The following is a 22,923-nucleotide window of genomic DNA, read 5'->3' on the forward strand; positions in this document are numbered from 1 at the left end:
AGTCTCGAGCTACTCAGAAACTGCTAAGAATTTTCTATTCGCAATTCTGCTAATCTTTCATTCGCAATTCTGCTAAGCTAAGATACACTCCCAGAGGGCGGCGGCCTAGCGTGTGCAATGCTGCTAAAATCTGCTAGCGAGCAAACAACTCGGAATGACCCCCATGGTTTTGCCCAATTGCTAACAAAATTGCTGCTGCGATCAACTCAGAATTGCCCCCAACATTACTTAACTAAGTAACAGGGCAGGAAACATGAAGCACTGGGCGGGCGCCCAGTATCCTCTACGGACTACGAGAAAAAACCTACTTTCTCATACGTCCTAGAGGATACTGGGGTCAACATTAGTACCATGGGGGTGTATTAAAGTTCCCAAACTGGGTGGGAGAGTGCGGAGGTTCCTGAAGAACTGATTGACCAAACTGAAGGTCCTCAGAGGCCAAAGTATCGAACTTCTAGAACTTAGCAAACGTGTTCAATCCTGACCAAGTAGCTGCTCGGCAGAGCTGTAAAGCTGAGACACCCCGGGCAGCCATCCAGGATGAACCCACTGACCTAGTAGAGTGGGCCTGTACTTTCGGAACCGGCAATCCTGCCGATGAATAAGCCTGCTGGATAGTAAGCCTGATCCAGCGAGCAATAGACTACTTTGAACCAGGACACCCAATCTTCTTGGGATCATAGAGAACAAACGTAGAGTCAGATTTTCTGTGACGAGCTGTACTCTTCACGTAGATTCTCAAAGCCCTCACAACATCCAGGGACTTTGAGGTAGCAGAGGTGTCAGTAAGCACCGGAACCACAATAGGTTGGTTGATATGAAATGCAGACACCACCTTAGGAAGAAATTGCTGACGAGTTCTGAGTTCAGCTCTTTATACTCATTAAAAACCAAATAGGGGCTTTTGTAAGACAACGCCCCCAGTTTGGACACACGCCTTGCAGAAGCCAAGGTCAACAGTGTAACAGTCTTCCATGTAAGAAACTTAACGTCAACCTCCTGTAAAGGTTCAAACCAGTCCGATTGCAGGAACCGCAAAACCACGTTAAGATCCCAAGGTGCCGTGGGAGGCACAAAGGGCGGTTGGATGTGCAAAACCCCCTTCAAGAACGTCTGAACCTCAGGGAGGGAAGCTAATTGTTTCTGGAAGAAAATGGACAAGGCCGAAATCTGGACTTTCAAGGAGCCCAAACATAGGCCCACATCCACACCTGATTGTAGAAAAAGAAGAAAACGTCCCAGTTGAAATTCCACTGCAGGAAATTTCCTGTTTTCACACCACGAGACATATTTTTTCCAAATACGGTGCTAATGTTTAGACGTTACCCCTTTCCTAGCTTGGATCAGGGTTGGAATAACCTTGTTTGGAATGCCTTTCTGGGCTAAAATCTGAGCCACGGTAAGTCTTGATAGACGAACGGCCCCTGTTGCAGAAGATCCTCTCGCAGAGGTAGAGGATACGGGTCCTCCAGGAGCAACTCCAGTAGAGCCGCGTACCAGGCCCTTCTCGGCCAATCTGGAGCAATGAGAATCGCTTGAACCTTTTCCCTTTTTATTCTTGTGAGAATTCTTGGGATCAGTGGAAGAGGTGGGAACACGTAAACCATCTGGTAAACCCATGGAGTCACCAGAGCATCCACCGCCACTGCTTGTAGGTCCCTCGACCTGGAACAATGGCGCTTTAGCTTCTTGTTGAGGCGAGAGGCCATCATGTCTATCTGTGGAATTCCCCACTGACTTGTCAAGGACTCGAACACCTGCGGGTGAAGGCCCCACTCTCCTGGGTGGTTTCGTGTCTGCTGAGGAAGTCCGCTTCCCAGAATAAAGATTGCCGACAGCGCCACCGCGTGTCTTTCTGTCCAGAGGAGAATTTTTGTTACCTCTAACATTGCAACTCTGCTCTTCGTTCCGCTCTGTCGGTTTATGGGGGTCATTCCGAGTTGATCGCTCGCTAGCATTTTTTAGCAGCCGTGCAAACGCATAGTCGCCGCATCCGCAGTCCACTGGCATAGCCACAAGCTTCTGCGTGCTGACACTGCCATGGCAGTGGTGCGTGCGTTGAACAAACCAATTTCCTTTAAGGCATCCACCATATATTACCTACACCCTATGTATTACCTCCACCCTATATATTACCTCTAATCTATATTTTACATCCACCCTATGTATTACCTCTAATCTATATATCACCGCCACCTTATATATTCCCTCCACCCTATATATTCCCTCAACCCTATATAATACCTCCACCCTATATATTACCTCCTCCCTATATAATATCTCCGCCCTATATTACCTCCACCCTATATATTACCTCCACCCTATATAATACCTCCACCCTATATATTACCTCAACCCTATATAATACCTCCACCCTATATATTACCTCTGCCATATTTATTACCTCCACCCTATATATTACCTCCGCCTTGTATATTACCTCCACCCTATTTATTACCTCCACCCTATATATTACCTCCACACTATATATTTACCTACACCCTATATATTACCTCCACCCTATGTATTACCTCCACTCTATATATTACCTCTAATCTATATATTACCTCCACCCTATATATTCCCTCCACCTTATGTATTCCCTCCACCTTATATATTACCTCCACCCTATATATTACCTCCACCCTATATAATACCTCCGCCCTATATAATACCTCCACCCTATATATTACCTCCGCCCTATATAATACCTCCACCCTATATATTACTTCGTCCCTATATAATACCTCCGCCCTATATATTACCTCTACCCTATATATTACATCCACCCTATATATTACCTCCTCCCTATATAATGCCTGCGCCCTATTTTACCTCCACCCAATATTTTACCTCCAGCCTATAAATTACCTCCTCCCTATATATTACCTCCTCCCTATATAATACCTCCACCCTATATAATACTTCCGCCTTATATAATACCTCCACCTTATATATGACCTCCTCCCTATGTAATACCTCCGCCCTATATTACCTCCCCCCAATATTTTACCTTCACCCTATAAATTACCTCCACCCTATATAATACCTGCGCCCTATTTTACCTCCACCCAATATTTTACCTCCACCCTAAAAATTACCTCCACCCTATATTTTACATCCTCCCTATATAATACCTCCGCCCTATATAATACCTCCTCCCTATATAATACCTGCGCCCTATTTTACCTCCACCAAATATTTTACCTCCAGCCTATAAATTACCTCCTCCCTGTATATTTCTTCCTCCCTATATAATACCTCCACCTGATATTACCTCCACCCAATATATTACCTCCACCCTATAAATTACCTCCACCCTATATATTACCTATGCCCTATTTATTACCTCCACCCTATGTATATTACCTCCACCTTATATTTTACCTCTGCCCTATATATTAGCTAAGCCCTATTTATTACCTCCACCCTATTTATTACCTCCACCCTATTTATTACCTCCACCCTATATATTACCTCCACCCTATATATTTACCTCCACCCTATATATTACCTCCACCTTATAAATTATCTACACCCTATATATTACCTCCACTCTATATATTACCTACACCCTATGTATTACCTCCACCCTATATATTACCTCTAATCTATATATTACATCCACCCTATATATTACCTCCACCCTATGTATTACCTCTAATCTATATATTACCTCCACCCTATATATTACCTCCGCCCTATATATTACATCCACTCTATGTATTGCCTCAACCCTGTATAATACCTCCACCCTATATATTACCTCTGCCATATTTATTACCTCCGCCCTATTTATTACCTCCGCTCTATTTATTACCTCCACCCTATATATTACCTCCACACTATGGCCCTCATTCCGAGTTGATCGCTCATTATTTTTCATCGCATCGCAGTGAAATTTCGCTTAGTGCGCATGCGCAATAGTCGCACTGCGACTGCGCCAAGTAACTTTGCTATGAAGATAGGATTTTTACTCACGGCTTTTTCTTCGCTCCGGCGATCGTAGTGTGATTGACAGGAAATGGGTGTTACTGGGCGGAAACACGGCGTTTTAGGGGCGTGTGGATGAAAACGCTACCGTTTCCGGAAAAAACGCAGGAGTGGCCGGAGAAACGGGGGAGTGTCTGAGCGAACGCTGGGTGTGTTTCTGACGTCAATCCAGGAACGACAAGCACTGAACTGATCGCACAGGCAGAGTAAGTGTGGAGCTACTCTAAAACTGCTAAGTAGTTTGTGATCGCAATAATGCGAATACATCGGTCGCAATTTTAGGATGCTAAGATACACTCCCAGTAGGCGTAGGCTTAGCGTGTGTAACTCTGCTAAATTCGCCTTGCGACCGATCAACTCGGAATGAGGGCCTATATATTTACCTACACCCTATATATTACCTCCACCCTATATAATACCTCCACCCTATATATTGCCTCTAATCTATATATTATCTCCACCTATATATTACCTCCACCCTATGTATTACCTCTAATCTATGTATTACCTCCACCCTATGTATTACCTCTAATCTATATATTACCTCCACCGTATATATTCCCTCCACCCTATGTATTACTTCCACCCTATGTATTACCTCCACCCTATATTTTACCTCCTCCCTATATGATACCTCCGCCCTATATTACCTCCACCCTATATATTACCTCCACCCTATATAATACCTCCACCCTATATATTACCTCCTCCCTATATAATACCTCCACCTTATATATTACCTCTACCCTATATTACCTCCACCCTATATATTACTTCCACCCTATATATTACCTCCGCCTTATATAATACCTCCACCCTATATATTACATCTACCCTATATTACCTCCACCCTATATATTACTTCCACCCTATATATTACCTCCGCCTTATATAATACCTCCGCCCTACTTTACCTCCACCCAATATATTACATCCACCCTATAATTACCTCCACACTATATATTACCTCCCCCCTGTATAATACCTGCGCCCTATTTTACCTCCACCCTATAAATTACCTCCACCCAATATATTACCTCCACTCTATAAATTATCTCAGCCCCAGACACCATCTGTTCTCATCTCTGTGCCCAGTAGACATCCTGATTGGTCTGACATGTCACACATTGCTGACAGCAGGAGGTTGACATGGGCTACATGAGACATGTAATACAGTATGACTCTCTTCCAGATGGCCAGAAGGAATACTTTGAGAAGCTGAGGCACCTGGTGGAGGAGATGCATGACGAATATAAGAGGCCTGTCTTCCTGACCGGCCACAGCCTGGGCAATCTCTATCTGCTTTATTTCCTCAATCACCAGCCCCAGCAGTGGAAACAGAAGTATATCAAAGGGTTTATATCCCTGGGAGCCCCATGGGGAGGCGCAGTGAAGCCGCTGCTAGTGCTGATGTCAGGTCAGTATCTCTACTGCTGCTAACAGGGGGTCTGATGCTCTGGCTGGTGCCCTCTGTCCCCATGTGCAAATATATTATCACTGCAAAGTAGATCTAAGGACTGGCAGGATGCCTGCAGCATGGTGTGTGCTTCTGTGGGAGGATGCCTGCAGCATAGTGTGTGCCTTTGTAGCAGAATGCTTGCAGCATAGTGTGTACCTCTGTCATAGGATGCCTGCATGGTGTGTGCTTCTGTGGGAGAATTTTAAAGCCTCCTGTGTGTGCCTTTGTAGCAGTATGCCCGCAGCATGGTGTGTTCCTCTGTCGTAGGATGCAAGCAGCATGGTGTGTTCCTCTGTCGTAGGATGCAAGCAGCATGGTGTGTACCTCTGTCGTAGGATGCAAGCAACATGGTGTGTACCTCTGTCGTAGGATGCAAGCAGCATGGTGTGTACCTCTGTCGTAGGATGCAAGCAACATGGTGTGTACCTCTGTCATAGGATGCCTACAGTGTGGTGTCGGCCTCTGTCGTAGGATGCCTGCAGCATGGTGTGTTCCTCTGTAGCAGGATGCCTGCAGCATGGTGCGTGCCTCTAAAGCAGGATGCCTGCAGCATGGTGTATACCTCTGTAGCAGGATGCCTGCAGCATGGTGTGTGCCTCTGTAGCAGGATGCCTGCAGCATGGTGTGTACCTCTGTTATAGGATGCCTGCAGCATGGTGTGTACCTCTGTAACAGGATGCCTGCAGCATGGTGTGTACCTTTGTAGCAGGATGCCTACAGCATGATGTGTGCCTCTAAAGCAGGATGCCTGCAGCATGGTGTGTACTCCTGTCGTATAATGCCTGCAGCATGGTGTGTACCTCTATCGTAGGATGCATGCAGCATGGTGTGTACCTCTGTAACAGGATGCCCGCAGCATGGTGTGTACCTCTGTTGTAGGATGCTCACAGCATGGTGTGTACCTCTGTTGTAGGATGCTCACAGCATGGTGTGTACCTCTGTAGCTGGATGCCTGCAGCATGGTGTGTACCTGTCGTAGGATGCCCGCAGCATGGTGTGTACCTCTGTAGCTGGGTGCCCGCAGCATGGTGTGTACCTCTGTAACAGGATGCCTGCAGTATGGTATGTGCCTCTGTAGCAGGATGTCTACAGCATGATGTGTGCCACTGAAGCAGGATGCCTGCAGCATGGTGTGTACTCCTGTCGTATAATGCCCGCAGCATGGTGTGTACCTCTGTAACAGGATGCCCACAGCATGGTGTGTGCCTCAGTTGTAGGATGCTCACAGCATGGTGTGTACCTCTGTTGTAGGATGCCTGCAGCATGGTGTGTGCCTCTGTAGCAGGATGCCTGCAGCATGGTGTGTACCCCTGTCGTAGGATGCCCGCAGCATGGTGTGTACCTTTGTCGTAGGATGCCTGCAGTGTGGTGTCTGCCTCTGTCATAGGATGCCTGCAGCATGGTGTGTACCTCTGTAACAGGATGCCTGCAGTATGGTATGTGCCTCTGTAGCAGGATGCCTACAGCATGATGTGTGCCTCTGAAGCAGGATGCCTGCAGCATGGTGTGTACTCCTGTCGTATAATGCCTGCAGTATGGTGTGTACCTGTGTCGTAGGTTGCCCGCAGCATGGTGTGTACCTCTGTAACAGGATGCCCACAGCATGGTGTGTGCCTCAGTTGTAGGATGCTCACAGCATGGTGTGTACCTCTGTTGTAGGATGACAGCAGCATGGTGTGTGCCTCTGCCATAGGACGCCCGCAGCATGGTGAGTTCCTCTGTAGCGTGATGCCCACAGCATGGTGTGTGACTCTGACGAAGGATGCCTGCAGCATAGTGTGTACTTCTGTAGCAGGATGCCTGCAGCATGGTGTGTACCTCTGTAGCAGGATGCCTGCATCATGGTGTGTATCTCTGTAGCAGGATGCCTGCAGCATGGTGTGTTCCTCTGTCATAGGATGCCTGCAGCATGCTGTGTACCTCTGAAGGAAGATGCCTGCAACATGGTGTGTACCTCTGCAGCAGGATTCCTGCAGCATGGTGTGTACCTCTGTAGCAAGATGCCTGCAGCATGGTGTGTACCTCTGTAGCAGGATACCTGCAGAATTGTGTGTACTGCTGTCGTAGGATGCCTGCAGCAGGGTGTGTGCCTCTGTAGCAGGATACCTGCAGAATTGTGTGTACTGATGTCGTAGGATGCCTGCAGCAGGGTGTGTGCCTCTGTAGCAGGATGCCTGCAGCATGGTGTATACCTCTTTCATAGGATTCCTGCAGCATGGTGTGTACCTCTGTAGCAGGATGCCTGCAGCATAATGTGTGTGCCTCTGTAGCAAGATGCCTGCAGCATGGTGTGTACCTCTGTCATAGGATGCCTGCAGCATGGTGTGTACCTCTGTCATAGGATGCCTGCAGCATGGTGTGTGCCTCTGTGGCAGGATGCCCGCAGCGTATTGTGTGCCTCTGTGGCAGAATGCCCGAAATGTAGTTTGTGCCTCTGTGGCAGGATGCTCGCAGCATCTCTGAAATGTGTGTAGGAGATGACATCACTCTGTTCTTAGTGACATTAGTTAGGGATGTGAGCGGTGGATGAGGTCACTAGTGATATCACAGATGTGTGTAGCAGATGACATCGCTCTGTCCTGAGTGACATCAGTGAGGGATGTGAGCGGTGGATGAAGTCACTAGTGATATCAGAGATGTGTGTAGCAGATGACATCGCTCTGTCCTCAGTGACATCAGTGAGGGATGTGAGCGGTGGATGAGGACACCAGTGAAATCACAGATACGTGTAGCAAATGACATCGCTCTTTCCTTAGTGACATCAGTGAGGGATGTTAGCGGTGGATGAGGTCACTAGTGATATCACAGATGTGTGTAGCAGATGACATCGCTCTGTTCTTAGTGACATCAGTGAGGGATGTGAGCGGTGGATGAGGTCACCAGTGATATCAGAGATGTGTGTAGCAGATGACATCGCTCTGTCCTTAGTGACATCAGTGAGGGATGTGAGCGGTGGATGAAGTCACTAGTGATATCACAGATGCGTGTAACAGATGACATCGCTCTGTCCTTAGTGACATCAGTGGGGGATGTGAGCGGTGGATGAGGACACCAGTGAAATCACAGATACGTGTAGCAAATGACATCGCTCTTTCCTTAGTGACATCAGTGTGGGATGTTAGCGGTGGATGAAGTCACTAGTGATATCACAGATGCGTGTAGCAGATGACATCACTCTGTTCTTAGTGACATAAGTGAGGGATGAGAGCGGTGGATGAGGTCACTAGTGATATCAGAGATGCGTGTAGCAGATGACATCGCTCTGTCCTCAGTCACATCAGTTAGGGATGTAGCAGTGGATGAGGTCACTAGTGATATCAGAGATACGTGTAGCAGATGATATTGCTCTGTCCTTAGTGACATCAGTTAGGGATGTAGCAGTGGATGAGGTCACTAGTGATATCACAGATGTGTGTAGCAAATGACATCGCTCTGTCCTTAGTGACATCAGTGAGTGATGTGAGCGGTGGATGAGGTCACTAGTGATATCACAGATGTGTGTAGCAGATGACCGCTCTGTCCTTAGTAACATCAGTGAGGGATGTGAGCGGTGGATGAGGTCACTAGTGATATCACAGATGTGTGTAGCAGATGACCGCTCTGTCCTTAGTGACATCAGTGAGGGATGTGAGCGGTGGATGAGGTCACTAGAGATATCACAGATGCGTGTAGCAGATGACATCGCTCTGTCCTTAGTGACAGTGAGGGAAGTGAGCGGTGGATGAGGTCACTAGTGATATCAGAGATGCATGTAGCAGATGACATCGCTCTGTCCTTAGTGACATAAGTGAGGGATGTGAGCGGTGGATGAGGTCACTAGAGATATCACAGATGCGTGTAGCAGATGTCATCGCTCTGTCCTTAGTGACATCAATGAGGGATGTGAGCGGTGGATGAGGTCACTAGTGATATCACAGATGTGTGTAGCAGATGACCACTCTGTCCTTAGTGACATCAGTGAGGGATGTGAGCGGTGGATGAAGTCACTAGTGATATCACAGATGCGTGTAGCAGATGACATCGCTCTGTCCTTAGTGACAGTGAGGGAAGTGAGCGGTGGATGAGGTCACTAGTGATATCAGAGATGCATGTAGCAGATGACATCGCTCTGTCCTTAGTGACATCAGTGAGGGATCTGAGCTGTGGATGAGGTCACTAGTCATATCACAGATGTGTGTAGAAGATGATATCGCTCTGTCCTTAGTGACATCAGTGAGGGATGTGAGCGGTGGATGAGGTCACTAGTGATATCACAGATGTGTGTAGCAGATTACATCGCTCTGTCCTTAGTGACATCAGTGAGGGATGTGAGCGGTGGATGAGGTCACTAGTGATATCACAGATGTGTGTTGCATATGACATCGCTCTGTCCTTAGTGACATCAGTGTGGGATGTGAGCGGTGGATGAGGTCACTAGTGATATAACAGATGTGTGTAGCAGAAGACCGCTCTGTCCTTAGTAACATCAGTGCGGGATGTGAGCGGTGGATGAGGTCACTAGTGATATCACAGATGTGTGTAGGAGATGATATCGCTCTGTCCTTATTGACATCAGTGAGGGATGTGAGCGGTGGATGAGGTCACTAGTGATATCACAGATGTGTGTTGCATATGACATCGCTCTGTCCTTAGTGACATCAATGAGAGATGTGAGCGGTGCATGAGGTCACTAGTGATATCAGAGATGCGTGCAGCAGATGACATCGCTCTGTCCTTATTGACATCAGTGTGGGATGTGAGCGGTGGATGAGGTCACTAGTGATATCACAGATGTGTGTAGTAGATAACATCGCTCTATCCTTAGTGACATCAGTGAGGGATGTAAGCGGTAGATGTGTCACTAGTGATATCAGAGATGTGTGTAGCAGATGACATCGTTCTGTTCTTAGTGACATCAGTCAGGGATGTGAGCGGTGGATGAGGTCACTAGAGATATCACAGATGCGTGTAGCAGATGACATCGCTCTGTCCTTAGTGACATCAGTGAGGGATGTGAGCTGTGGATGAGGTCACTAGTGATATCACAGATGTGTGTAGCAGATGACCACTCTGTCCTTAGTGACATCAGTGAGGGATGTGAGCGGTGGATGAAGTCACTAGTGATATCACAGATGCGTGTAGCAGTTGACATCGCTCTGTTCTTAGTGACATCAGTCAGGGATGTGAGCGGTGGATGAGGTCATTAGAGATATCACAGATGCGTGTAGCAGATGACATCGCTCTGTCCTTAGTGACATTAGTGAGGTATGTGAGCTGTGGATGAGGTCACTAGTGATATCAGAGATGTGTGTAGCAGATGACATCGCTCTGTCCTTAGTGACAGTGAGGGAAGTGAGCGGTGGATGAGGTCACTAGTGATATCAGAGATACATGTAGCAGATGATATCGCTCTGTCCTTAGTGACATAAGTGAGGGATGTGAGCGGTGGATGAGGTCACTAGTGATATCAAAGATGCATGTAGCAGATGACATCGCTCTGTCCTTATTGACATCAGTGAGGGATGTGAGCGGTGGATGAGGTCACTAGTGATATCACAGATGTGTGTAGCAGAAGACCGCTCTGTCCTTAGTAACATCAGTGCGGGATGTGAGCGGTGGATGACGTCACTAGTGATATCACAGATGTGTGTAGGAGATGACATCGCTCTGTCCTTATTGACATCAGTGAGGGATGTGAGCGGTAGATGAAGTCACTAGTGATATCACAGATGTGTGTTGCATATGATATTGCTCTGTGCTTAGTGACATCAGTGAGGGATGTGAGCGGTAGATGAAGTCACTAGTGATATCAGAGATGCGTGCAGCAGATGACATCGCTCTGTCCTTATTGACATCAGTGAGGGATGTGAGCGGTGGATGAGGTCACTAGTGATATCACAGATGTGTGTAGCAGATGACCGCTCTGTCCTTAGTAACATCAGTGAGGGATGTGAGCGGTGGATGAGGTCACTAGTGATATCACAGATGTGTGTAGGAGATGACATCGCTCTGTCCTTATTGACTTCAGTGAGGGATGTGAACGGTAGATGAGGTCACTAGTGATATCACAGATGTGTGTTGCAGATGACATCGCTCTGTGCTTAGTGACATCAATGAGAGATGTGAGCGGTGGATGAGGTCACTAGTGATATTACAGATGTGTGTAGCAGATGACATCGCTCTGTCCTTAGTGAAATCAGTTAGGGATGTGAGCAGTGGATGAGGTCACTTAGTGATATCACAGATGTGTGTAGCAGATGACATTGCTCTGTCCTTAGTGAAATCAGTGAGGGATGTGAGCGGTGGATGAGATCACTAGTGATATCACAGATGTGTGTAGCAGATGGCATCACTCTGTCCTTAGTGAAATCAGTGATAGGCGTGACCGGTGGATGAGGTTACCAGTGATATCACAGATGTGTGTAGCAGATGACATCACTCTGTCCTTGGTGAGATAAGTGAGCGATGTGAGCGGTGGATGAGATCACTAGTGATATCACAGATGTGTGTAGCAGATGACATCGCTCTGTCCTAAGTGACATCAGTGAGCGATGTGAGCGGTGGATGAGATCACTAGTGATATCAGAGATGCATGTAGCAGATGACATCGCTCTGTCCTTAGTGACATAAGTGAGGGATGTGAGCGGTGGATGAGGTCACTAGTGATATCAGAGATGTGTGTAGCAGATGACCGCTCTGTCCTTAGTGACATCAGTGAGGGATGTGAGCGGTGGATGAGGTCACTAGTGATATCACAGATGTGTGTAGCAGATGACCGCTCTGTCCTTAGTGACATCAGTGAGGGATGTGAGCGGTGGATGAGGTCACTAGTGATATCACAGATGTGTGTAGGAGATGACATCACTCTGTCCTTATTGACATCAGTGAGGGATGTGAGCGGTAGATGAGGTCACTAGTGATATCACAGATGTGTGTAGCAGATGACATTGCTCTGTCCTTAGTGAAATCAGTTAGGGATGTGAGCTGTGGATGAGGTCACTAGTCATATCACAGATGTGTGTAGCAGATGACATTGCTCTGTCCTTAGTGAAATCAGTTAGGGATGTGAGCTGTGGATGAGGTCACCAGTGATATCACAGATGTGTGTAGCAGATGACATCGCTCTGTCCTTAGTGAAATCAGTGATGGGTGTGAGCGGTGGATGAGGTCACCAGTGATATCACAGATGTGTGTAGCAGATGACATTGCTCTGTCCTTAGTGAAATCAGTGATGGGTGTGAGCGGTGGATGAGGTCACCAGTGATATCACAGATGTGTGTAGCAGATGATATTGCTCTGTCCTTAGTGACATAAGTGAGGAATGTGAGCGGTGGATGAGGTCACTAGTGATATCACAGATGTGTGTAGCAGATGACATTGCTCTGTCCTTAGTGAAATCAGTTAAGGATGTGAGCTGTGGATGAGGTCACCAGTGATATCACAGATGTGTGTAGCAGATGACATTGCTCTGTCCTTAGTGAAATCAGTGAGGAATGTGAGTGGTGAATGAGGACACCAGTGATATCAGAGATGCATATAGCAGATGACATCGCTCTGTCCTTAGTGAAAGTGTGGGAAGTGAGCGGTGGATGAGGTCACTAGTGATATCAGAGATGCATATAGCAGATGACATCGCTCTGTCCTTAGTGACATAAGTGAGGGATGTGAGCGGTAGATGAGGTCACTAGTGATATTACAGATATGTGTAGCAGATGACCGCTCTGTCCTTAGTGACATCAGTGAGGGATGTGAGCAGTGGATGAGGTCACTAGTGATATCACAGTTGTGTGTTGCAGATGACATCGCTCTGTCCTTAGTGACATCAGTGAGGGATGTGAGCGGTGGATGAGGTCACTAGTGATATTACAGATATGTGTAGCAGATGACCGCTCTGTCCTTAGTGACATCAGTGAGGGATGTGAGCGGTGGATGAGGTCACTAGTGATATCACAGATGTGTGTAGCAGATGACCGCTCTGTCCTTAGTGACATCAGTGAGGGATGTGAGCAGTGGATGAGGTCACTAGTGATATCACAGTTGTGTGTTGCAGATGACATCGCTCTGTCCTTATTGACATCAGTGAGGGATGTGAGCGGTAGATGAGGTCACTAGTGATATCACAGATATGTGTAGCAGATGACATCGCTCTGTCCTTAGTGACATCAGTGAGGGATGTGAGCGGTTTATGAGATCACTAGTGATATCAGAGATGCGTGTAGCAGATGACATTGCTCTGTCCTTAGTGACATCAGTGAGGGATGTGAGCGGTGGATGAGGTCACTAGTGATATCACAGATGTGTGTAGCAGATTACATCGCTCTGTCCTTAGTGACATAAGTGAGGGATGTGAGCGGTGGATGAGGTCACTAGTGATATCACAGATGTGTGTAGCAGATGACATCGCTATGTCCTTAGTGACATCAGTGAGGGATGTGAGCGGTGGATGAGGTCACTAGTGATATCACAGATGTGTGTAGCAGATGACCGCTCTGTCCTTAGTGACATCAGTGAGGGATGTGAGCGGTGGATGAGGTCAGTAGTCATATCACAGATGTGTGTAGAAGATGATATCGCTCTGTCCTTAGTGACATCAGTGAGAGATGTGAGCAGTGGATGATGTCACTAGTGATATCACAGATGTGTGTAGCAGATGACATCGCTCTGTCCTTAGTGACATCAGTTAGCAATGCTTTGTTGTTAGCAGTAGATATAATCTATTATTATTATTATTATTATTATTATTATTATATTACATTTAAAGGTAATTATTATAAATTATATTACCAGTAACTTTTGTATGGAAAATAAATTATTGTCATTACTCTGTCACAGGAGATAGTCATGGAATTCCAATGGTTTCAAATATCAAAATTCGAGAAGAGCAGCGAATGACCACGACCAACCCTTGGATGCTCCCTACAAACCTGGCATGGCCAGAATCACATGTGTTTATTTCTACCCCATCGTATAACTATACATACAAGGACTATCAGAAGTTCTTCTGGGACATTGACTTTGAAGATGGCTGGTACATGTGGGAGGATACGAAGGGTCTGATTGAAGGGCTTCCTCCCCCAGGGGTGGACATATATTGTATCTATGGCAGTGGCCACCCTACTGCAGAGACCTATGTGTATGGGGAGGGTTTCCCCAATGAGCCGCCGGTTGATATCCTGTATTCTGATGGGGATGACACTGTACACAAGAGGAGTATGGAGCTGTGCAAACGCTGGAAGGACCAGCAGAAGGAGAAGGTCCAGGTCTATGAGCTACAGGGACTGGATCACCTCAGCATTGTCTTCAGCAACCGAACATTAAATATTATCAATGAGATCTTGTTGGGGAACGACCTGTAGACCGTGGTCAGGTTCCGGAGATATCCTGCAACTGCTACAGCATCATGAACTTTGCAGCAGGATACAATTTATTTCCACTTGTATAATAAACCACGTCCTTATGCTGATATCAGTGTACAGTATGTACTACAGGGGGCGCTAACATCTCACCGCGCTCCAATAAATTTGCTACTGTGTCATTCCCTTCTGTGTGCACACCACACACAGGCACGCACACACACACACACACACACACACACACAAACTATAATACAGATATATATATAGTAAAAGAGAGCGCATATAAAGTTATAAAATAACAATTTATTGTTACTCTTTAAAAGGGCTGGGTGCTGGGGTGCAGCGGGTTGGAGGGGTGGGTATTTGAGGTCAGAGGTGAAACTACCGCCAGTGCAACCAGTGCGTTGCACTGGGGCCCGCCACTGTCCAGGGGCCCAAAGCATGTAATGAGTCAAACTGACTCATTGCATGCCATTGTGTGCTGCCGGCAACAGCTGCCCGCAGCACACAGCCGCCCGCAGGACACAGGAGTCGGAGAGGAGCGCAGCGGTCACGGGCACGGGGGTAAGGAGAAGGAGGGAGGTGGAGGAGGGAGCCGCAGCAGCGCTTTGCTACTGGTTGAGGCGCTGCTGCTGCTGTCCCTCTGCTTCACTATAGGCTGTCTTCCGAGAACAGCCTATAGTGAAGCAGAGGGACAGCAGCAGCAGCGCCTCAACCAATAACAGAGCGCTGCTGCGGCTCCCTCCTCCACCTCCCTCCTCCTCCTTCTCTCCTGCCCGAGATCTCTGCCAGAAGCTGCACAGAGGAGCCTGAGCCAGCGGAGAGGGTAAGTATAATTCATTCTTTCTTTCTTTCTTTCTTTCTTTCTTTCTTTCTTTCTTTCTTTCTTTCTTTCCATATGCAAAAAGGGGGACTGTCTGCCGCAATGTGTAAAAAGGGGTAATCTTTGCCGCAATGTGTAAAAAGGGGGAATCTGCCTGATGTAATGTGTAAAAAGGGGGAATCTGCCTGATGTAATGTGTAAAAAGGGGGAATCTGCCTGACGTGATGTGTAAAAAGGGGGAATCTTTGCCGCAATGTGTAAAAAGAAGGAATCTGCCTGCCGCAATGTGTAAAAAGGGGGAATCTGTCTGCCGTGATGTGTAAAAAGGGGACGCTGTCTGCCGTAATGTGTAACAAGGGCACGCTGTCTGCCGTAATGTGTAAAAAGGGGACGCTGTCTGCCACAATGTGTAAAAAGGGGGAATCTGCCTGCCGTAATGTGGAAAAAGGGGGACGCTGTCTGCCGTAATGTGTAACAAGGGCACGCTGTCTGCCGTAATGTGTAAAAAGGGGACGCTGTCTGCCGTTGTGTGTAAAAAGGGCACGCTGTCTGCCGTTATGTGTAAAAAGTGTACACTGGCCCTCATTCCGAGTTGATCGGTCGCAAGGCGAATTTAGCAGAGTTACACACGCTAAGCCTACGCCTACTGGGAGTGTATCTTAGCTTCTTAAAATTGCGACCGATGTATTCGCAATATTGCTATTACAAACTACTTTGCAGTTTCTGAGTAACTTCAACCTTACTCTGCCTGTGCGATCAGTTCAGTGCTTGTCGTTCCTGGTTTGACGTCACAAACACACCCAGCGTTCGCTCAGACACTCCCCCGTTTCTCCAGCCACTCCTGCGTTTTTTCCGGAAACGGTAGCGTTTTCATCCACACGCCCATAAAACGCCATGTTTCCGCCCAGTAACACCCATTTCCTGTCAATCACATTACGATCGCCGGAGCGATGAAAAAGCCGTGAGTAAAAATACTATCTTCATTGTTAAATTACTTGGCGCAGTCGCAGTGCGAATATTGCGCATGCGTACTAAGCGGATTTTCATTGCGATGCGATGAAAAATACCGAGCGAACGACTCGGAATGAGGGCCACTGTCTGCCGTTTTGTGTAACAAGGGCACGCTGTTGCCGTTATGTGTAAAAAGTGTACGCTGTCTGCCACTATGTGTAACAAGGGCACGCTGTCTGCCGTTATGTGTAAAAAGGGCACGCTGTGTGCCATTATGTGTAAAAAGTGTACGCTGTCTGCCGCTATGTGTAACAAGGGCACGCTGTCTGCCGTTATGTGTAAAAAGTGTACGCTGTCTGCCGCTATGTGTAACAAGGGCACGCTGTCTGCAGTTATGTGTAAAAAGGGGACGCTGTCTGCCGCTATGTGTAACAAGGGCACGCTGTCTGCCGCTATGTGTAAAAAGGGCACGCTGTCTGCCGTTATGTGTAAAAAGGGGGACGCTGTCTGCTGTAATGTGTAAAAAGAGGAATCTGTCCGCCGTAAGGTGTAAAAGGGTCTCTACCTGGTGTAGTGGTGCTACTGTGCGGCATAATTTGAATAATGTAGACTACTTTGCACCGTTTTATGAACTGGCATTATTTTGTGGCCACACCCCTTCCCCACGAAGCCACGCCACTATGTATTTTTGCACGCGCCTATGGCGCGCACTGCCCCTGTTTTGCATGCAGGGGTGGGGCTCCGATGACGTTTCTTGCACACAGTGCTAAAATGTGTAGTTAGTTACGGCACTGTAGCTAGGTATCCATTTCTCTGGCCCTGAGCAGGTCCCCCTCACCAGATCCTCTCCAGGGGTGAGGGGGTGGACTTGGATGGGATGGGGGGGGGGGGGGGGGGCAAAGCATTTTGTCGCATCTGGGCCCACCGCTTGCTAGTTCCACCACTGATTGAGATATATATAATGGGGCATATAGGGGTTTATGTGTGTGGTGTGTAGTGTATAGGGGTGTAAATGTGTGTGCTGTGTAGTATATAGGGGTGTCTATGTGTGTTGTATGTAGTATATAGGGGTGTATGTGTGTGGTGTGTAGTATATAGGGGTGTATATGTGTGTGGTGTGTAGTATATAGGGATGTATGTGTGTGGTACTGTATATAATGGTGTATATATTTGTGTGGTGTGTAGTATATAGGGGTGTATATGTGTGTGGTGTGTAGTATATAGGGGTGTATACTGTATGTGTGTGGTGTGTAGTATATATAGGGGTGTATGTGTGTGGTGTGTAGTATATGGGGGTGTATATGTGTGTGGTGTGTAGTATATGGGGGTGTATGTGTGTGCGCTGTGTAGTATATAGGAGTGTATGTGTGTGGTGTGTAGTATAGGGGTGTACAGTATATGTGTGTGGTGTGTAGTATATAGGGGTGTATATGTGTGTGGTGTGTAGTATATTTAGGGGTGTATGTGTGTGGTGTGTAGCATATAGGGGTGTATATGTGTGTGGTGTGTAGTATATAGGGTTGTATATGTGTGCGCTGTGTAGTATAAAGGGGTGTATGTGTGTGGTGTGTAGTATATAGGGGTGTATATGTGTGTACTGTGTAGTATATAGGGATGTATATGTGTGTGCTGTGTAGAATATAGGGGTGTATATGTGCGTGGTGTGTAGTATATAGGGATGTATGTGTGTGGTGTGATAGTACTAAATATAATGGTGTATATATGTGTGCACTGTGTAGTATATAGGGGTGTATATGTGTGGTGTGTAGTATATAGGGGTGTATATGTGTGTGGTGTATAGTATATAGGGTTGTATATGTGTGCGCTGTATAGTATATAGGGGTGTATATGTGTGTGGTGTGTAGTATATAGGGATGTATATGTGTGTGCTGTGTAGTATATAAGGGTGTATATGTGTGCGCTGTGTAGTATATAGGAGTGTATATGTGTGTGGTGTGTATTATATAGGGATGTATGTGTGGTGTGTAGTACTGTATATAATGGTATATATATGTGTGCACTGTGTAGTATATAGGGGTGTATGTGTGTGTGGTGTGTACTATATAGGGGTGTATATGTGTGTGGTGTGTAGTATATAGGGGTGTATATGTGTGTGGTGTGTAGTATATAAGGGTGTATATGTGTGGTGTGTAGTATATAGGGGTGTATATGTGTGTGGTGTGCAGTATATAGGGGTGTATATGTGTGTGGTGTGTAGTATCTAGGGGTGTATATGTGTGCGGTGTGTAGTATCTAGAGGTGTATATGTGTGCGGTGTGTAGAATATAGGGGTGTATGTGTGTGGTGTGTAGTATATGGGGGTGTATATGTGTGCACTGTGTAGTATATAGGGGTGTATGTGTGTGGTGTGTAGTATATAGGGGTGTATATGTGTGTGGTGTGTAGTATATAGGGGTGTATATGTGTGTGGTGTGTAGTATATAGGGATGCTTGTGTGTGGTGTGTAGTACCGTATATAATGGTGTATATATTTGTGCGCTGTGTAGTATATAGGGGTGTGTATATGTGTGTGGTGTTTAGTATATAAGGGTGTATATGTGTAGTATATAGGGGTGTATATGTGTGCACTGTATAGTGTATAGGGGTGTATGTGTGTGGTGTGTAGTATATAGGGGTGTATATGTGTGTGGTGTGTAGTATATAGGGGTGTATATATGTGTGGTGTGTAGTATCTAGGGATATATATGTGTGTGGTGTGTAGTATCTAGGGATATATATGTGTGTGGTGTGTAGTATCTAGGGGTGTATATGTGTGTGGTGTGTAGTATATAGGGGTGTATATGTGTGCGCTGTGTAGTATATAGGGGTGTATGTGTGTGGTGTGTAGTATATAGGGGTGCATATGTGTGTGGTGTATAGTATATAGGGGTATATATGTGTGTGGTGTGTAGTATATAGGGAAGCTTGTGTGTGGTGTGTATTACTGTATATAATGGTGTATATATTTGTGCGCTGTGTAGTATATAGGGGTGTATATGTGTGTGGTGTGTAGTATCTAGGGATATATATGTGTGTGGTGTGTAGTATCTAGGGGTGTATATGTGTGTGGTGTGTAGTATATAGGGGTGTATATGTGTGTGGTGTGTAGTATATAGGGGTGTATATGTGTGTGGTGTGTAGTATATAGGGGTGTATATGTGTGCACTGTGTAGTATATAGGGGTGTATGTGTGTGGTGTGTAGTATATAGCAGTGGCGTGCGGTGAGGTCAGTGGCTGGTGAGGCACAACAGCCATAATGTCCGCCGGATCCTGCCGATGACCCCTACCACCGCCGAGCCAATGCCCGCTACCGCCTCTGAGCCGATGCCTGCTGCCACCGCCAATGGCTTACAAACTTGCCCATCATCAACTGACCCAGCCCTCCACCACTAATTTGCATCTCAGTCCGATGCCGCCAATGCCCGCTGCCTGCCTGCTCATCATACTTGTGATATATTGTACATTTTTATAGAAAAAAATTAAAGTTAGTGTTTGGGACTGGGAAGGGAGTGGGAGGAGGACATGAATGCAATTTTGTTGTCCAGGGCTTCCATTAACTTAATGGAGAAGGGTCTGAATGGGTTAAAAAATGTAAAACAAATTGCGTGAGGTCCCCCCTCCTAAGTATAACCAGCCTCGGGCTCTTTGAGCCGCTCCTGGTTGTTTAAATACTGGGAAAAAATTGGACATGGGTTCCCCGTATTTAGACAACCAGCACCGGGCTCTTAGACCGGTCCTGGTTCCAAAAATACGGGAGACAAAAGATGAAGGGGTCCCCCATATTTTTAAAACCAGCAACGGGCCCCACTAGCCAGGGACATAATGCCACAGCCGGGGGACACATTTATGTAGGCCCTGCGGCCGTGGCATTACCCCCCCCCCCACCCCCAACTAGTCACCCCTGGCCGGGGTTCCCTGGAGGAGTGGGTACCCCTTAAATCAAGGGGTCCCCACCCCCTCCAGGCACGCAAGGGCCAGGGGTAAAACCCGAGGCTGTCCCCAGCACCCCTGGACTATAAGGGAATCCCCCGATATTGGGCGTAATTCCAAGTTGATCGCAGCAGGATTTTTGATAGCAATTGGGCAAAATCATGTGCACTGCAGGGGAGGCAGATATAACATGTGCAGAGAGAGTTATAGGCCCTACACACATGCCGATATTCTGAAAGATATGAACGATCTCGTTCATAAATGAACGAGAACTCGTTCATATCTTTCAGTGTGGAGACTCCAGCGATGAACGATGTGCGGCCCCGCGCTCGTTCATCGCTGATCTCCCGTCAGCTGTGCATGCAGGCCAATATGGACGATCTCGTCCATATTTGCCTGCACTTCAGTGCAGCCGGGTGACGGGGGGAGTGAAGAAACTTCACTCCCCCCGTCACTGCCCCCCCGCCGCCGGGTTGCTCGTCGGCCGTATCGGCCGTCGGGCACCTCGGCGGCGCATCGCCGAGTGTGTAGGGCCCCTTAGATTTAGGTGGGGTGTGTTCAATCTGCAATCTAATTTGCAGTGTAAAAATAAAGCAGCCAGTATTTACCCTGCACAGAAACAATATAACCCACCCAAATCTAACTCTCTCTGCAAATGTTATATCTGCCTCCCCTGCAGTGCACATGGTTTTGCCCAGTTGCTATCAAAAATCCTGCTGCTATCAACTTGGAATTACCCCCATTGTTTTTTCGTTGTGGAACTACAAGGCCCAGCAAGCCTCCCCCGCTTGCTGGTACTTTGAGAACCTCAAGTACCAGCATGCAGGGAAATAACGGGCCCGCTGGTACCTGTAGTTGTACAACAACAAAAATACCCAAACAAAAACACAACACACACACCGTGAAAGTAAAAATGTATTAAAACACACTTACACACTCACACATACTTCCCTACATCCCACGCCGGTCACGTCCACTTGTCCATGTAGAATCCAATAGGTGGTTCCTGTAAAAATGAGAGAGAGATTACTTACCTACATCCCACGCCGATCACGTCCACTTGTCCAGTAGAATCCAATAGGGGTACCTGTAAAAATGAAAATAATACTTACAAAGTAATCTACAGGAGGACAGAGAGAGAGAGAGAGAGAGAGACAAATGAATGAATATTATGCACTCGCTGACGAGGGAAGACGTTAGCACAGATAGGGGAGAGTGCTGCTGCTGGCTGGGAGGATGGAGCAGGCGCCCCCAATAGTTGTGAGCCCAGTAGTTGTGAACCCTCTAGCTGTTCCCCCAGTAGCTTTGCCCCCTGTAGCAGTGCCCTGAGTAGTTGTGACCCCTGTAGTTGTGACCCCAGTCGCTGTGCCTCCAGTAGCTTTGCCCCCAGTAGCTGTGCCCCTTGTGGCTGTGCCCCCAGTAGTTGTGACCCCTGTAATTGTGCCCCTTGTAGCTGTGCCCCTTGTAGCTGTGCCCCCTGTAGCTGTGCCCCTTGTAGTTGTGCCCCCAGTCGCTATGCCCCCTGTAGTCGTGCCCATTGTAGTTGTGCCCCCAGTTGCTGTGCCCCGTGTAGCTGTGCCCCTTGTAGTTGTGCTCCATGTAGCTGTGCCCCTTGTAGTTGTGCTCCCTGTAGCTGTGCCCCTTGTAGTTGTGCTCCCTGTAGCTGTGCCCCTTGTAGTTGTGCCCCTGTAGCTGTGCCCCTTGTAGTTGTGCTCCCTGTAGCTGTGCCCCTTGTAGTTGTGCCCCTGTAGCTGTGCCGCTTGTAGTTGTGCTCCCTGTAGCTGTGCCTCCTAGCTGTGCCAGTGCCCCAAACACAAACACATAAAAAAAAACCACACACATACTTACCGCTCCTGCTGCGCTGTCCTCCGTCTCCGTCCGCCGGCTCCTCTCTACTATGGGAGAGACGTCATGAATCATGACGTCTCTCCCACAGAAGCGCCGCTCAGACAATGGCCAGGGGGAGCGCAGCAATATGAGAACTCAGTGGCCGCGGCGGTGACGAGGAGGAAGAGGAGATGAGAAAGCAGATGGGGGAGCTAACGGGAAGCGGCGGGCAGCGGAGCGGCGGTGGAGGTTAGTACAAACCGCCCTGTATGCCTGTGACTCCGCCCAGCGTTGTGACTCCACCCAGTGTTAGTGGCCCAGGCACAGAGTCACAGATCTGGGCTATTATATAGGAGATTACATTAGATTCCTTAAGAATTATCCTCAGGCTGGACGGCTAAAAAAGGTCAATCCAGTGAGACAGACATCCACACTCACCTGGTATGATATGCTAAAGATAGGACACGGAAATACATATAGAAGATACTCGGTGACACAGTGGTGGGCACCAGTGCCGTAACTAGACATTTTAGCGCTGTGCGCAAGAAACAGCATCGGCGCTCTCCCCCTATATATACAAAACAGGGCCAATGTGCACCGTAGG

At 47.4% G+C, this 22,923-nt stretch overlaps 1 protein-coding gene across 2 annotated transcripts in view; it reads left to right on the forward strand.

Moving 5' to 3' along the window:
* LCAT (lecithin-cholesterol acyltransferase) overlaps positions 1-14,894 on the forward strand; it is a 94,871-nt gene extending 79,977 nt beyond the window's left edge. For both annotated transcript variants that reach the window (XM_063946239.1, XM_063946240.1), the window contains exons 6-7: positions 5,186-5,410; positions 14,264-14,894. In XM_063946239.1, the coding sequence (XP_063802309.1) occupies positions 5,186-5,410; positions 14,264-14,787 (749 nt within the window). In that variant the 3' untranslated portion in view covers positions 14,788-14,894. The remainder of the gene's footprint in view (positions 1-5,185; positions 5,411-14,263) is intronic.
* The last annotated feature ends 8,029 nt before the right edge of the window (positions 14,895-22,923 follow it).

The sequence above is a fragment of the Pseudophryne corroboree genome, chromosome 11, assembly GCF_028390025.1.
Source record: "Pseudophryne corroboree isolate aPseCor3 chromosome 11, aPseCor3.hap2, whole genome shotgun sequence".
NCBI lineage: Eukaryota > Metazoa > Chordata > Amphibia > Anura > Myobatrachidae > Pseudophryne > Pseudophryne corroboree.